This window comes from Lampris incognitus, chromosome 20 (assembly GCF_029633865.1).
Source record: "Lampris incognitus isolate fLamInc1 chromosome 20, fLamInc1.hap2, whole genome shotgun sequence".
In the NCBI taxonomy this organism is placed as follows: Eukaryota; Metazoa; Chordata; class Actinopteri; order Lampriformes; family Lampridae; genus Lampris; species Lampris incognitus.
Window position 1 is genome coordinate 22,796,619 of NC_079230.1, and position 15,856 is coordinate 22,812,474.

Below are 15,856 nucleotides of genomic sequence, written 5' to 3' on the forward strand. Positions count from 1 at the left end.
CATCGGTGACCGGTGCAAGAAAAGCATTAGATCTCAGCACAGGACGTGGGCGAACAGTCCCTCGGCTAGCCTTTTTTCTGACAGGGGAGGGAAAAAAAGCACTGCGGTGTTGCCTCTAAGTGGCTTCATTCTAGGCAGGGAAGAGTACAAGAAATGGGAAGTGGGGAAAAAAGAGAGAGAGAGAGCAAGAGAGAGAGAAAGAGCAAGTGAGAACAAATGAAAGGGAGGAGGAGGAAGAGGAATGGGGAGCTTGTAGAAAATATCCCCTTTCCATCTCCAAACCCCCCCCCCCCATCCTTCATTCTTTCCTCTCATTCTCTCTACCCGTTAATGGTTGAATGCCATCCGAAGCGACCAAGAACACTGCAAACGAACACAGAGGGGCTGTCGACGAAGGAATGCGCTGCCTGACCTTGTCCAAAGAGGAGAACTCCTATGAGGCTCACTTTGGGCAGGACAGGTTTTACAAGATGGGGTTGGGTAAGAGAGAGGTGAGGAAAAAAGATAATAATTGAATGTCCTCCAAGTGAAATCGAGTGAGAAGACAGCGTCTGTAATTGTCAATTTGACCTCGTAATGCAATTCCTCTCTCAGCGTAATCTGCCCAGCAGTGTGTGTGTGCACGTATACGAGCGAGAGAGACAGACAGAGAAGAGAGAGCAACAGAGAGAAAGAGAGAGACAGAGAGAGAGACAAAGAGAGAGACAAAGACCGAGAGAAAGAGAGAGGAGACACAGAGAGAAAGACCGAGAGAGACACACACATTCTGGAAACACCTAAAAATGAGTGACCCCAAATCCTGTCATTATAAATCCCTAAAAGCCGAGAGATGAACATAGAGAAGAGTCCCCTCAGTCAACTGGTCCTGACGCTCAACAGACTAACATTAGACCCTTCTAACACCACTAATAATAACCAGCCACAGGACAGTGACGTCATTCCCCTACAAATTCCACCCAACCAAACTGTTAATCAACAGAAACAAAACGATGAAACCTATTGGACTGAAACAACAAAAACCCAAAGTAAACTTCAGTGCTATGTGGCTCTAAACAGACAGTACAACATGGCAGAATATGTGACCACGGTGACTGATAACACACTGAGAAAAACCTTGACGATGTACAGACTCAGTGAGCACAGCCTGGCCATGGAGGAAGGCCGACACAGACAAACCTGCTACCCAGAGAGGACAGACAGGCTGTGTCTCACTGTGGACAAGCAGCGGCGCAGACAAGAGCTCCACTTCTTGACCACATGTGACAAATACAAACATATAAGAAAAGAATACCACCCCAAATTCACAAAAATAACACAAATACATTTTGACTCTGCCCAGGCAATCCCCTACTTATTAGGTGAGAAAGCCCAAGGTTCATGGAGGCAGCAAAATATGTAGCAGCTGCCACAAATTGAGGGACAATGAGTGACTAAAATCAGCTCATTAATATAGTATGTCTGTATGTTTGTTTGTTTGTTTTTGACTGTCTTATCTTGTTTGTATTGTTTGTTATGACATTAAGTATTTTGTGTCGTATGTTATTAATGCTTTGGCAATATGAGAATGCTTGTCATGCCAATAAAGCAAATTTGAATTTGAATTTTGAGAGAGAGAGAGGGAGGGCGAGAGAGGAGACAGAGAGAGAAAGACAGAGTGAGAGCGAGTGAGCGAGAGAGAAAGACAGAGAGAGACGGAGACAGAGAGAAAGAGAGACAGACAGAGAGAGAGAGAGAGAGTTCTGTTTGCTGTGTCTACCTCTCCATCTCTTTGTTTGTAACAAAAAACAATAACAATTTCAAACCCATCAATCATCTGACAGCAAGCTGAATGCATGTGTATGTGTGTGTGTGTGCACGTGTGTGTACGCACGCGCAAAACACACAAAGGAGGGAAATATCAGTATGCATACAATTTCATGAGTTTTGCATGCTTGAGGGGCTCAACTGTGTTTGAACACGCACTGAATTTACAAAAGTTATGCATTCCCCTTTCTACTCGGCTTATGCGTTGCAGCACTGGACCCGTTTCCTGCCCACACACCTCCCAGTGTGACAGGTTGTGGTCATTTTAAAGGGTTATCCATGTAGTATAGCTATTTTGCATCAAAACACTCGCAAACACCTTTGAAATGAGAAAGTCTCTGGTCGGTTGGGGCACCTGGGGGGAGACTGGGGGTAATAGCGGTCAGGGCGCCTGTTCGGGGGGGGGGGACTGGGGGGCATAGCGTGATCCTCCCACGCGCTACCTCCCGCTGGTGAAACTCCTCACTGTCAGGTGAAAAGAAGCGGCTGGCGATGCCACATGTATCGGAGGAAGCATGCGGTAGTCTGCAGCCCTCCCCCCTCCCGGGATCGGCAGAGGGGGAGGAGCAGCGACCAGGATGGCTCAGAAGAGTTGGGTAATTGGCTGGATACAATTGGGGAGAAAAAACCCACAAAAAAAAAAGAATAAATCTGTTTTTGTTTTTTTTTGTTTCTTTTTTTTTTTGCCAAAGCAACTCATTATGACACCTTCAATATCTCTCCACTTGTTGCCGTTCATCTTTCAAACAGAAAACAACGTATTTCACCGCTTGTCAACATGCTATCATCATCAATTCAGGTTAGTGATTACATTAGGACACAGTATAGAGAAGGCTTTACCACAAATCCCATCGTTGACTCTTGATGACGGGATGTAATGTGGCCGGAAGCCCAAGTTGGTGCAGTAGAATCGGCCATTCGGGCAGGCGGCAGTGCCTACGAAGGTCAAAGGGCAGAGGTCAATTTTGTCTAAGTATCATGCATATATGCAATATACTGTAAAATTATATATGACATTGCTCTCTTTATGTGGGGGCTGATTGCAGTTACCTCTATGGGTAACATGGAGACATTGTCTCTAGGGTTGCAAAGCTGCCGTTAAAACCAATACATCTTGTTATGTGGGATTGCTTTGAAGTAATCAGTGTAATCTGATCCTTTTTAAATAAACTCAGCTCATTCCTCTTTGTGTGGACCAAAAGAAAGACCTGAGGTGTAATTCAAAGATTTTTTCTGGGTCAGGTGAGGAAATGGTCCAGTTTCCATTTCACATTTTAATTTGGAGAACATCTGTCTTCTGACTATTACGGACGATAACAGTTGTGAATCATTACGTGCGGGGAACTCTTTATCTCGATCATAAAGCACAAAGCAGGCTCACGGTGAAATCTGATCAACAAATCACATTTAAAAATACTCTGCAAACTCGTCCGACAGCTATTAGAGCCTGTTGTTCATCTCCACTTTAATCATTTTAGGTGCTTTTCGTGTAAGCCTCAAGTCTTTCAAGTGATATTTGTATTGCAATATAATTAGCTTTTGCTTCATATGTTGAAAACTTTCCACCATGCATGTCCTGTAAAATGACTCCCCACAAAATTTTTGCATACTCCAAGTTGAACTTTGGGTATGCACATGCACAAAATACTGATTTATTTGTAAGAATAAAAAGAACCAAATGTGAAAAACACCCACAGTGGGATAGTATTAGGGCAAGTGAAATCATCAAACAACAGAGGAAATCTTGTAACACGTCGAAAAATGTTCAGTTGACCCAGCTGCTAAATAATAATTCAGGACTGAAGTGGGAAAAAGTCAGTGACAGCTTGCAGAAAGTTTAAACTGATTTAAAGTGTTGGGAAATGGTACTTTGGAGAGGTCACCGTGACACTTAACCCATGATGAGTCATAATAAATAAATCCCCACTTTACCTGGCTCATCAGAACCATCTTCACAGTCACAATAGTCATCGTTCACCTGCTCAAATGGGACCATTCTAGAGCCATCGATGCACAAAAAGGACTTCCTCTCTCTGTAGAACCGCTTGTCTGTTGCACAACAAAAATATCAAAGATTGGCAAGTGTTCATGACCTCGACCTGTGGGTTTATAACCTCATCAGCCAGCAGGTGACCTGTTGACACCGTACAACAATAAAATATGAGCCCTTGAATTACATTTACATTTACTAATTTGGCAGACGCTTTTATCCAAAGTGAATTACAAGAGATTCAGCAATTAGCAGATTAATTCAAGCGTTATCAACTGGCATCACAGAACACGGCATAGCAATAATGTCATAGTAGCACAACACAAAGGTGTAGTAGTACTATTTACTACAAAGTAACCATCATCGTAGTGCTATGTGAAGTAGTAGTACATTTGCTACATAGTAATCATATCATGGTAGTACTTTGTGATGCAGTAGTAGTAGTTCATTTGCTATTAATCATATCGTAGTAGTGCTATATGAAGTGGTAGCTGTAGTAGTACATTTGCTACATGCTATTTATATAATGTAGTAGTACATCAGTAGCAGTAACTGCACATCATGAAGTAGTAGCAGAAGTATATTTGCTACATAATAATATTGTAGTAGTATATAATGAAGTTGTAGTAGCAGTACATGTGCCACATGGTCATATCATGTAGTATATTAATGTATTAGCAGTATACATTTGTTACATCACCATAAAATGTCAAGTGCAGGTAGAAGGGCACAATAGTTGACACTGGTAATAATGGTGTTCAAGTAACTGAGGGCACATTAGTTATTGATATTATCTAAGTGTATGATATTAAGTTCTATACTGATAATTGCCAGATGAACGCTGCCTCTATTGTGACTATGAAGCTGCTGTAACGTTATGATAAAGCCCTCATACATGCAGCATGCCTCTTTGTTGACAGATCAAATGTCATGAACATTGCACTTACATGACAAAGATATCCCTCTAATTTTCCGTGAGTCTACACAAACAGACCAGAAGGTCGCGGCGATAATAATCTGACAACGCATGTCGGAGCTAAGGCCTCGTAAACATTTGCTCTACCGACGTACAAAAGACTGGTGGGATGTTTTTCTCATTCAAAGTGCCTCCAATATTTTCCAGTGTGGCGTTTCAGCGGCTTCCTGAAACACGCGGTCACGTGACGCAGCGGGGGCTTCTTATTGGCTGAGAACGGCAACGTGATTTCTGTTATCATCGACGACGCGAATTCGACGCCGATCAATATATTTGTTCAGTCATTTAGGACGTTTACTTTCGTTACACGATGCCTGCTTGTCATTCTCATTCAGACTGCAAAGGGTTGTCTTCTAGTTAAAATAAATGTAGACCCATATATAGCGTAAACGTGCGCCTTATTTTGGACTTTGCAAAAGGCGGGGGGGGGGGGTGTTATGTATGCACACATCGACAGTGCTGCATTTGATTTGGTGCTGTTCTATTGTGCTGGGATCGATTGGTGATGCCTGCGGGCTCTGGGTTGTTTGATCGGGTCTGCCTTTGATGCTGTGTCAGTCTAAATAAAGAATGCCACGGAGAGGTTGTGTCGAGCGACAGCGCTGTGTCCTGACGTGATTTAAAAATACAATATTGGCGACGAGGATGGCTGATATCTCTCTCCCACCACCTGCCCCCTTCCTGGCATTACCTGGCGAGCCTCCGGTACCATGGACTCGCTGGCTACATAGTTTTGAAAATTACATCATCGCCTCAGGGCTCGACGACGTGAGCCAGGCTAGGAAGACGGCTCTGTTGCTACACTGCTTGGGAGCAGAGGGTCATCGTGTGCTCGGGTCTCTGGGGAACGTCACAAGCTTTGCCGATGCTGTGGGACTTATATGCACCCATTTCGCTGCTCCACAGAGTGCCCTCCTTCGGCGTTTTATATTCCGTCAGCGACACCAACTGCCTGGTGAGTCTGTGCGGCAGTACGTAGCTAATTTGCGAGGGCTAGCTAGCTCATGCAAGTTTGGCGCGCTTCAGGACGAGATGGTTCGCGACCAGCTAATCGAACACACCAACAACGCAAAGGTGCGTGAGACTCTCCTGCTGGAAAAAGACGATCTGCTGCTGTCCAGAGCAATTACCATCGCACTACAGGTTGAGGGAGCAGCTGAGTGTGCTGCTATGCTAAATACACAGCAAGTGGCCACCTCCAGTCAAGCTGCCAACGACTCCTCCCTCTACTCACGGCTGCCCCTCGGGACGCGACCCAGCCAGAGCGAGGCGGGCGCCGACTCCACTGGGGACGTTTTGCAACTGCAACGACGGCGTTCTCGGCCCCGCCCTCAACAGTCCTGTGGTAACTGTGGGTCTCGGTCTCATGTTTCAAGGGCTCAGAACTGCCCTGCCCGTGGCCAGACATGCCGTAGCTGCGGTAAGCACAATCACTTTGCCAACGTCTGTCGATCTTCCCCGGCTGGGTCAGAGGGCCACACCCCCCAGTCTTCAACCGCCGTCATTCACAAGGTGAGCTCTGGGCCAGTGTCATTCAAATCATGCACAGTCAACATTAATGATGTGTGCATCCCCCTGCTGTTGGACACCGGTGCAAGTGTGTCTCTCCTGAATGTTGATACCTACAGTCAATTTTTCGGTTCACTGCCACTGTCCGCACCCTCAGCTGTCCTCTGTGGGTATGGTGACTCCAAAATCGATCTGGTTGGCTCTCTCCAAGTGACTGTCCGCTATGGAACCAAGCTGGTGCCCAATGCAGTTTTTCATGTGGCACGCCGTGGGGCCAACCTGATGGGCCTGGACCTGTTCTCCGCTCTGGGGTTCTCCCTCTTAGACACAAGGGGGGCAGCAATCCTGACTGTCGCCACACCTTGACAGCAGAAGTGGCCATCGCTGTTTATGGGGCTGGGCTGCCTCTCCGCCTTCACCCATCAACCTCTCCTCAACCCTGCTGTGAAATCTGTCATCCAACCACTGCGCCGCATCCCGTTGGCTCTCCGTGATGGGGTCTCCGCCGAGCTGCAACAACTGCTGGAAGCTGGCATCATTGAACCGGTGGACGCGTCACCTTGGGTCTCAAACCTCGTGGTGGCTAAGAAGAAGTCGGGGGGCCTGCGTGTCTGCGTCGATCTACGTGCAGTAAATAAGGCAGTGGTCCCTGATAAGTATCCACTGCCCACCTCAGAAGAACTCACTGCTCAGTTCTATGGCTCTGAGGTGTTCTCCAAGCTCGACCTCAGACAGGGGTACTTACAGGTGCCCCTCCACCCCAGCAGCCGAAACCTCACAGCCTTTGTGACACATGCAGGAGTGTTTCGCTACACCAGGATGCCTTTCGGTCTCAGCTCCGCCCCTAGCTGCTTCCAGAAAATCATGGTCTCCGTGCTGGCTGGCATACTGGGCGTGGCCATTTATCTGGACGATATAGTGGTACACGGGCCCACCAGTGAAATCCACGACAAGCGCCTTAACATGGTCTTCGCAGCCCTGTCCAAGCACAAGCTAACTCTCAATGCTGAGAAATGTGTCCTCTCTGTGCCAGCCATCGACTTCGTGGGGTTCCGGCTGTCAGCGAGCGGTGTAACTCCACTACAATCCAACGTGGACGTCATTCAGGCCATCCCTGAGCCCAGCTCGGCCGCCCAGGTCGCCTCCTTCCTGGGTATGACAAGTTACTACCTGAGGTTTCTTCCCCAGTACTCTGCGACCACAGCCCCCCTGCGCCAGCTGCTGCATAAGGACGAGCCATGGGTGTGGTCAAAGGCATGCAGTGACGCTGTGCGTGATCTCAAGACTCAACTGACTTCACCACCAGTGTTGGCTCACTTCGACATCTCCAGCTCCACCTTTGTGACCTGTGACGCATCAGCCACAGCGATAGGGGCCGTGCTGTCTCAAACCCAGAACGGTGTGGAGAAGCCCATTGCCTTCGCCTCCCGTGCCCTCAACCTGACCGAGCAGCGGTACTCCGTGGGTGAGCGTGAGGCGTTAGCCTGTATCTGGGCTTGTGAAAGGTGGCACCTCTACCTCTATGGCCGCTCCTTCACCCTCAGGACAGATCACCAGGCCCTGACAGCGCTGCTGTCCACATCTGGGACAGGCCACAAACCCCTGAGGCTGCACCGCTGGTCTGACCGCCTCCGCCAGTACAACTTCAGCCTGCAGTTCACCCCAGGCAGAGACAATGTTGTCGCCGACCTGCTCTCTCGCTCTGTCTCCACCCCAGCTCCACAGACGGACACTGACTGTGTGGAAAAGGACATTGTCCAAATGCTACACACACCCCTCCATGCCACTGTCTCTCTGCAGGAGCTGAGGGCAGCCTCCGAACAGGACCCTGTCCTCTCCCAGCTCCGCACCTACATCCAGAACGGCTGGCCTCACAAGGTCCCAGAGGAGCTGGCTGCGTTCGCCCGAGTCAGACAGGAGCTCTCCTACTGGAACGACACCTGCGTGGCACGTGGGTTTTGCACAGTGGTCCCAGCTGCTCTCCGTGCACGTGTTTTGAATACGGCGCATGAAGGCCACCTGGGCATTGTGAAACTGAAACAGCGCTGCCGAGACCTGGTGTGGTGGCCGGGGATAGACAGAGATATTGAGGCTCTGGTGAAGGACTGTTCTGCCTGCCTTGTGAGTGGCAAGACTGGCCACCAGGCTCCCCCACCCCTGCAACCTCTCGCCTGGCCCTCTCAGCCCTGGGAACACCTGCAGTTGGACATTTGTGGTGAGATCCATGGAGTTCCCCACCACCAACGCTTCATGGTGGTCGCCTACGATCTACACTCAAAATGGCCTGAACTCACCACTTCCGGCACTGTGACCTCACAGATCATCATCGACTTCCTGGACTCTCTTTTCTCTCGCTGGGGCCTCCCAAAGGCCATCACCACTGACAACGGCCCTCAGCTGGTCTCTGCTGAGTTCACTGCTTATCTCGAAAGCAAGGGCATCCGTCATATACGCACTGCGTACTACCACCCCCAGGCCAATGGCGGCGTTGAACGTTTTCACCAGTCACTGAAGAACGGCCTCAGAGCACACATGGCCCAAGGGTGCTCTTTCACGCAGGCCATCCGTCACACTCTGCTGCACTATCGGGCCACACAGCACTCGACCACAGGCGTCTCCCCAGCCTCTCTCATGCTAGGCCGGGAACTGTGCATGCCCCTTGACAGGCTCCGCCCCTCCACACCTCAGGCACCTCCCTCTGGGGTCAGAGCCTCAGTCACTCGTCAGCAGACGCGGATGAAGCAACGGTTTGACCAGTCAAAACGAACCAGGGTGCCAGACATCAATGTGTCAGACTGGGTCAGGGTCCGCAGGCCCCACAGGGACAATAAAATACTTCATACTGGTCCTCTCCTCTCCAAGTCACCCGTCAGCTGGGCCCAGCCACTTACCTCCTCAGCGATGGCACTCGGTGGCACTCCAGTCGTCTACGGAAGGTGTCAGCTCCGCCACACACAGCTGGTGACACAACCATAGCCATTCCCTCAGCATGGCGAGACACCCCGGGGCTTCATGCAGCTCCTACACGGGCCCCAGACATTTCTGGGCCTCAGCTTCCCCTGCCATCTCCCTCCCCACCTCGGCCTGCCCAGCCTCAGGCCGCCCCGCGACCTGTTCGCACACGTTTACGCCCTGGCCACCTAGAGGACTTTGTGTCAACCTTTCATGTTTGAAATCCTGCCGGGGGGGGGGGGGGAATGTTATGTATGCACACATTGACAGTGCTGCATTTGATTTGGTGCTGTTCTATTGTGCTGGGATCGATTGGTGATGCCTGCGGGCTCTGGGTTGTTTGATCGGGTCTGCCTTTGATGCTGTGTCAGTCTAAATAAAGAATGCCACGGAGAGGTTGTGTCGAGCGACAGCGCTGTGTCCTGACGTGATTTAAAAATACAATAGGGGGGGGAAGCGCAACAGTGATACAAGCTTTGCTCAGAAAGTACGTGTCATAATCTAACTTCACCAGAAATAGCAAAAAATGTAAAAGATGCCAACTGTGGGTTGCCAAGGGATACATCACAAATCATGATCTGTGATCTGTACAATTCCACTTCATGTTAAGCACATTGCGTTGCATTTTAAAATTGCAGAACGTGCTACTGACTGACTGATTGATTGATTGATTGATTGATTGATTGATTGATTCCAAGAACATATTTAAGTTTTAACATGCAAATAAAAGGAGTGGTGGCTGTCTATAAGATCCTCTTCTCGTCAACTGTATTTAGTAACTTGACACAGTTGAGACACACGCCTCACTCTTCAAGAGCCATGTCAGAAGCGTCCATTTCCATCCGTTGCCTACAGGACTGGTTAAAAACTGGCAAAAATGTCTATTCTAAATTAGTGGGGAGGGGGGGAGAGCAAATGATAGCTGTGAACAATATGCAGCTCAAAGTTTGTGTTGCCCTGATTATTTAAACATCCGTGAATCATGGAAGTCCACAGCAACAAAACGGACGATCTGAAAAACTTCTTTCGGTAAACATCCGCTTCAAAAACAGAAAAAGATGCTGTCATTATGTTTCCATTTTACTCTCTCTCTCTCTCTCTCTCTCTCTCTCTCTCTCTCTCTCTCTCTCTCTCTCTCTCTCTCTCTCTCCCCCCCCCCCCCCGGCTCTATACACTACTTTCGGCTGCTCCTGTTAGGGGTCGCCACAGCGGATCATCCGTTTCCATCTCTTCCTGTCCTCTGCATCTTCCTCTGTCACACCAGCCACCTGCATGTCCTCCCTCACCACATCCATAAACCTCCTCTTTGGCCTTCCTCTTTTCCTCTTCCCTGGCAGCTCCATATTCACCATCCTTCTCCCAATATGCCCAGCATCTCTCCTCCACACATGTCCAAACCATCTCAATCTTGTCTCTCTTGCTTTGTCTCCAAACCGTCCAACCTGAGCGGTCCCTCTAATATAATCGTTCATAATCCTGTCCTTCTTCATCACTCCCAGTGAAAATCTTAGCATCTTCAACTCTGCCACCTACAGCTCCACCTCCTGTCTTTTCATCAGTGCCACTGTCTCCAAACCACATAACATAGCTGGTCTCACAACCATCCTGTAAACCTTCCCTTTAACTCTTGCTGGTACCCTTCTGTCGCAAATCACTCCTGACACTCTTCTCCGCCCACTCCACCCTGCCTGCACTCTCTTCTTCACCTCTCTTCTGCACTCCCCGTTACTTTGGACAGTTGACCTCAAGTATTTATACTCATACACCTTCGTCACCTCTACTCCTTGTATCCTCACCATTCCACTGTCCTCCCTCTCATTCACGCATATAGGTATTCCGTCTTGCTCCTACTGACTTTCATTCCTCTTCTCTCCAGTGCATACCTCCACCTCTCCAGGCTCTCCTCCACCTGCACCCTACTCTCGCTACAGATCACAATGTCATCCGCAAACATCATCGTCCACGGAGACCTGTCCATCACCATTGCAAACAAGAAAGGGCTCAGAGACCTTTATTGATTGCAATGGTGGAGGTGGGATGTACCTTGAACCCATATATATTGTAGCGAATTCGGGGGGCAACGCAACCACAGGAACTGCCGCGGCCGGGAGGCGAACCCGTATCGCCCGCCAGGAGACATCGCTAACCGCTCGACTAAAGGGTCAGACCCGCGAGCCAGCGGCCAGCGTGTCTTCTTATTCATGCACGTTACTCTATTATATATGTGTGTGTGTGTGTGTGTGTGTGTGTGTGTGTGTGTGTGTGTGTGTGTGTGTGTGTGTGTGTGTGTGTGTGTGTGTGTGTGTGTCAACAAAAAATGGTTTAAAATGTCACAAAATGTTTCACTTGCTGGCATTAAAGTAGCCTATAGGGAAGTCGGTCTATTGACCTCCTCAACTAAATGAGTGTAAACTAACAATAAAACACAGGTCAGTCATGTGCCCGGATGTGGCCCCACCTGTAAGGCCCCAGTCCCCTCTCTTAGAACGATACACCTGATTTCAATAGCAATATTGCATATTACGTTACACTGTTGGCCTTTTTTTTTTTGCTAGTTAGGATTATTTGATCTCAAATTCCACCATTAAATAGAGTCAAGTTCATGTTTCTTTTCATTTTATTAAAAAAAAAGTGTTCGTATGGGAATTGAGGAATCGTTAGGACTGGAGGTTAGTAAAAGTCTTGCAGCGGGGCTGGTCACATAATTCAGCACAATACTAAGACGCCGACCTGTTGAGGAGTCCTGCAGGGAGGCGAGGAGGTCTCTGAGAGGCTGTTCGGACCGTCAGTCGCCTCACACGGACGGCTGCTAACGCGGGTCACGTGTTCTACTCACATTTAACCTGGTTAGGATACATGGGACAAAGATGGAGGAAAAAACTGCACACACACACACGCACACACAATTTTGATAGTTTTATTAGTAATACAAATTTTACAAAATGTACACTTGCAAAAAATATATTGAAAACATCTCCAACACCTCCAGATCTCAACGGCGTCATCCGTTCCGTCAATCGACTCAACCACGTGAACATGTTTAACGTGCGTAAAGAGGCGTCTCGTAATCTCAATTGGTTTCCGGTTCATTGAGCAGCTCATTACACTTGTAGAACCATCATCTAGGCCTATTTCTCGGGGTTAAGACGAGCGTGCAGACCTATGTTGCATAGCGACTCCTTCCCTTGAAGGTAGGACAGGTCTCGGATCATCGGGAATGAGTAGTCCAACGGAGGGCGCAGCGGAAACGCGGGCACCAGCCCGGACGTCACGTATGGCGCCATAAAACTTGTGATACCACCACCTGCGGAGGAATAGGCCAGTCGCATGGGGCCGATACCAAAGCGAGGAGTGGGTCCGTACAAGCTGTCTCCCCCGGCGGGTGTTGCGGATGTATGGAGGGGGGAGAAGGCAGACTTGTTCCCTAAAGCTCCCTGCAGCGCGCTGGGCCATCCAAAGCCGGGCCTCGGCGCGTCAGAGTGCGCGGACAGAGACAGGGCTAAGCTGCCGGAGTCCATTTTGTCCTCTTTGCTACTAAGCATGATCTCAATGGCCTTCACAATGTCGCCGTTACACGACTTCACCACCGACTCAAGCGTGTCTCTTTTCTGGTGGGGGAATATTTTGGCCATCACGTCGGTGGGGTCGCGCTCCTTGCTGGTTGCGCAGCCCGGCGCGCAAAGCTCCGGATTCGGATAGTCCCTGGCTTTCTCCGACTCGCTCCCCGACTCCGGATCGGAGGAGGAAGAGGAGGACAACAACGACCTCGGGCTCTCCGTGCGGTCCGATCTCTGGTCAAAGGCCGGGGATCGGCTGCCAGCGCGGTTCTCGTAGGGGGCGCTGGCGTTGTCTTTGCTCGGAGACGTCTCTCTCTTTCCGTTTGGGGAGGGGAGCGGTGCGGTGTGGGGGGCGAAGAGAGACCTGCCCATGAATCCGTTGTAAAAGTTGTACTTGCTCACTTTATCATCTGAAATATGGATGAGGAAAAACAATGCATATTTAGACAAGTGTCCTTCCATGTTTTTTTGCATAAAACAAATAGAGAACCTCTTTCCAAGAGTGCGTGGATAAACTGAACCCAAAGTGAAAAGAATTAAGCAAGTATTGAAGCTCAGTGCAATTTAATGCACATATTATAATACAGTTAATACAAATGAATTAAACTCAGTTTTAAAATCCGGTGCAAGTTTAATTTAATGTACCAAATAACAGCGTGTGCATACGGGGCCTGTTCAGACATCTAGCCACTCACCCTCTTTTTGCTTGTCTATTTCAAACACGTCAATACTGGGACTCGTCGGGGCTTTGCTCGTATTCATCGGTACACCAGTCCCAACGGAGGACGCCATGGGCGCCCCGGGCTCTCCTCCCGCGCTCCCAGAGCCGGAGTACAGCAGCTGGATCTCGCGGGCCTCGCTCTCCTCCTGCGCCTGCTGCCTCCTGAGCGCCACCTGCGCCGCCATTACGCGCTGCCGCTCCGCAATCAAGGTGCACTTTGCGCACACGCAGTCTCTCCAGCGGCAGAAGCGCTTGTGGCCTTTGAGCGCCGACACCACGCCGTGGTTTCTGCACCGGGCGCACTTGGGCGTACGCGGGTAGCTCCTCTCCAGCGCGGAGCCGCAGGCGGCGGCGGCGCGCAGGAACAGGGGCGGAGGGCGGAGGAGGGAGGAAGGGACCTGCAAGCCGCCGATGGAGAGATGAGATGCGGAGGGCCCGGCGAGGCCGAGCGGTCTGATGCTGCCGTCCATGTTCACTTGTTGACGCGCGTAAAGATCTCCAAAGTGCCGCTGGTCAAACCGCAGAAATTAAGTTTTTTTTGCACCTACGGAGCCCCCCTTGAAGCCCGCTGACTGCCGCTGACAGGCTGGACTCCTGCGTTTTAAGGGACTCCGACTCCCGGTGGTTTGACATGAAACCCAACACTCTGGTCACACCCCTTCCCCCTTTGCGCCGCAACCTCTCCAAACCCCAGATCATGTTTATTATAGCGCCCAACGCCTCACCTAAGTGCTGGACGACATGCAAATTATTGTTAGTTATTATTATCATCCGGGTAATCGCTGGACATGTAACGTGGGATCGATGGCAATATCCACTTCCATCTGCAAAACATACCCTGTTTCCGGCTGAGGTTCGCCACGTGTTAAGGAGCTATAATATCAAGCCAAAACGTCAAATCAAACCAACGCTTCAAACGTTTCAGACCTCGTTTTGTGAGACACTTTACCTTCATTTATTAAGACAATAAAATTGTGTGTCACGATATAACGTCCTAATTCCACCCCGCATTGTCAAAACAGTGCGATCCAGATGACCTGCCGATCCTCTCCGCTGACTTCGGTGCGAGTCAAACTATATGTGTAGCCCTGAAATCCCTGTTCGGTCCCAGAGGGCTTTAACCGCACATCCAACAGATAGCAACAGGAGAGGTGCATGTAGTACATCTGCTGTACGTCTGCACACTCTCACTTTCACACATGTACTCATCAGCACTCAACAGCAGGACTCATCAAAGTCCGGACCCAGCCCATGCCTCGTGTTATGAATACAGTGCGTTATGAAGTGTGTTGTTGCTGCCGAGTTCACGCAGAGAATTTGCCTTTTTTGGGGGGGGGGGCTTTTACTGCGCTTACAGTAACGTAGTGGTCGTCAGCTCGAGTAACGCTGCCTTCACTTCACCTGGTTCACTCTCTCTCTCTCTCTCCTCTGCTCCGCTCCGCTCCTCTGTGCGTGTGTGTGGGTGTGTGTGTTTGTGTGTGTGTCCTCTGCTCACTGTATTTCAACACACACATACCCATATCCCCAACTTCACTCTCCATATTTCGTGTGTGCGCGTGCGCGTCCTCTGCTCGCTGTACTCCGCTCAGTTTCAACACATATATACAGACACACACACACACACACACACACACACACACACACACACACACATCCCTAACTTCACACTCTTCATACTTCCGGTAAAATACAATATGCGTGTGCGTGTTTGCGTGCGCGTGCGTATTGAAACCGAAAGCAGAGAGCATAAATGACAGTAATCAGTGTCAGGGTCATAGCCAATCAGAGGCAGAGTAGGGCGGGTCTTCGCAGAAGCCAAGTCAACTTTATTTGTATAGGCCATTATCACATCACAAATTACACATTTGCCTCAGGGGGCTTTACAAGCAACACAACATCCTGTCCTTAGACCCTCACATCGGGTCAGGAACGAGCCCCTAAAAACCCTTTAACAACGTTATAAAAGTAACAACCTGTATATAACAAAAGTTATAAGCGAGTTGATGAAATGTTGTTTTGTTACCGCCAATCGCTCCCGACCTCTGGCCTTGAATAGAAATAGGCTGTGGACCTTTTGTCTTTGAGTAATAAGTTTGAGAACCCCTGGTCTACATATTCCCTGTACAGGGATATTGCAGTATTCGGTATGTATATACACCATGCATTACTATTCATATATACGTTCAGTGCCCTTGCTGACTGTGAAAATACTTCCGTCCTGTGTCCCAGATGTTTGTATTTGTATAGTTTGCTCCAAGTCAAATGAACCTGGAGAAATAGGGTTGCTTCTGATTGCGATCCTCCTCTCCTTGTGCCTTCGATTCATACGAGGGAATACTCCACGGAAA

The 15,856-nt window shown here is 49.3% G+C and overlaps 2 protein-coding genes across 3 annotated transcripts in view; both read right to left on the reverse strand.

The window, feature by feature from the left end:
* Positions 1-4,931, reverse strand: part of LOC130130822 (glucosidase 2 subunit beta-like) — a 230,553-nt gene extending 225,622 nt beyond the window's left edge. For both annotated transcript variants that reach the window (XM_056300658.1, XM_056300659.1), the window contains exons 1-3: positions 4,741-4,931; positions 3,736-3,852; positions 2,644-2,739 (exon numbers count right to left, since the gene is read on the reverse strand). In XM_056300658.1, coding sequence (XP_056156633.1) covers positions 2,644-2,739; positions 3,736-3,852; positions 4,741-4,822 — 295 coding nt within the window. In that variant the 5' untranslated portion in view covers positions 4,823-4,931. The remainder of the gene's footprint in view (positions 1-2,643; positions 2,740-3,735; positions 3,853-4,740) is intronic.
* Positions 4,932-12,183: 7,252 nt separating this feature from the next.
* Positions 12,184-13,978, reverse strand: LOC130130646 (doublesex- and mab-3-related transcription factor A1-like). Its single transcript, XM_056300403.1, has 2 exons — positions 13,483-13,978; positions 12,184-13,197 (listed from the first exon to the last, which is right to left on the reverse strand). The coding sequence occupies exons 1-2, from the start codon at positions 13,976-13,978 to the stop codon at positions 12,359-12,361; spliced, it is 1,335 nt and encodes a 444-aa protein (XP_056156378.1). The 3' UTR covers positions 12,184-12,358.
* Between the last annotated feature and the right edge of the window lie 1,878 nt (positions 13,979-15,856).

What these genes read in the sequence shown, in the direction of transcription:
- LOC130130646 (XM_056300403.1), bottom strand. Translation starts at nt 13,978, where the DNA reads ATGGACGGCAGCATCAGACCGCTCGGCCTCGCCGGGCCCTCCGCATCT. An exon ending in AATAGACAAGCAAAAAGAGG is followed by an intron (nt 13,198 to 13,482) that starts GTGAGTGGCTAG and finishes TCCATATTTCAG; the next exon opens with ATGATAAAGTGAGCAAGTAC.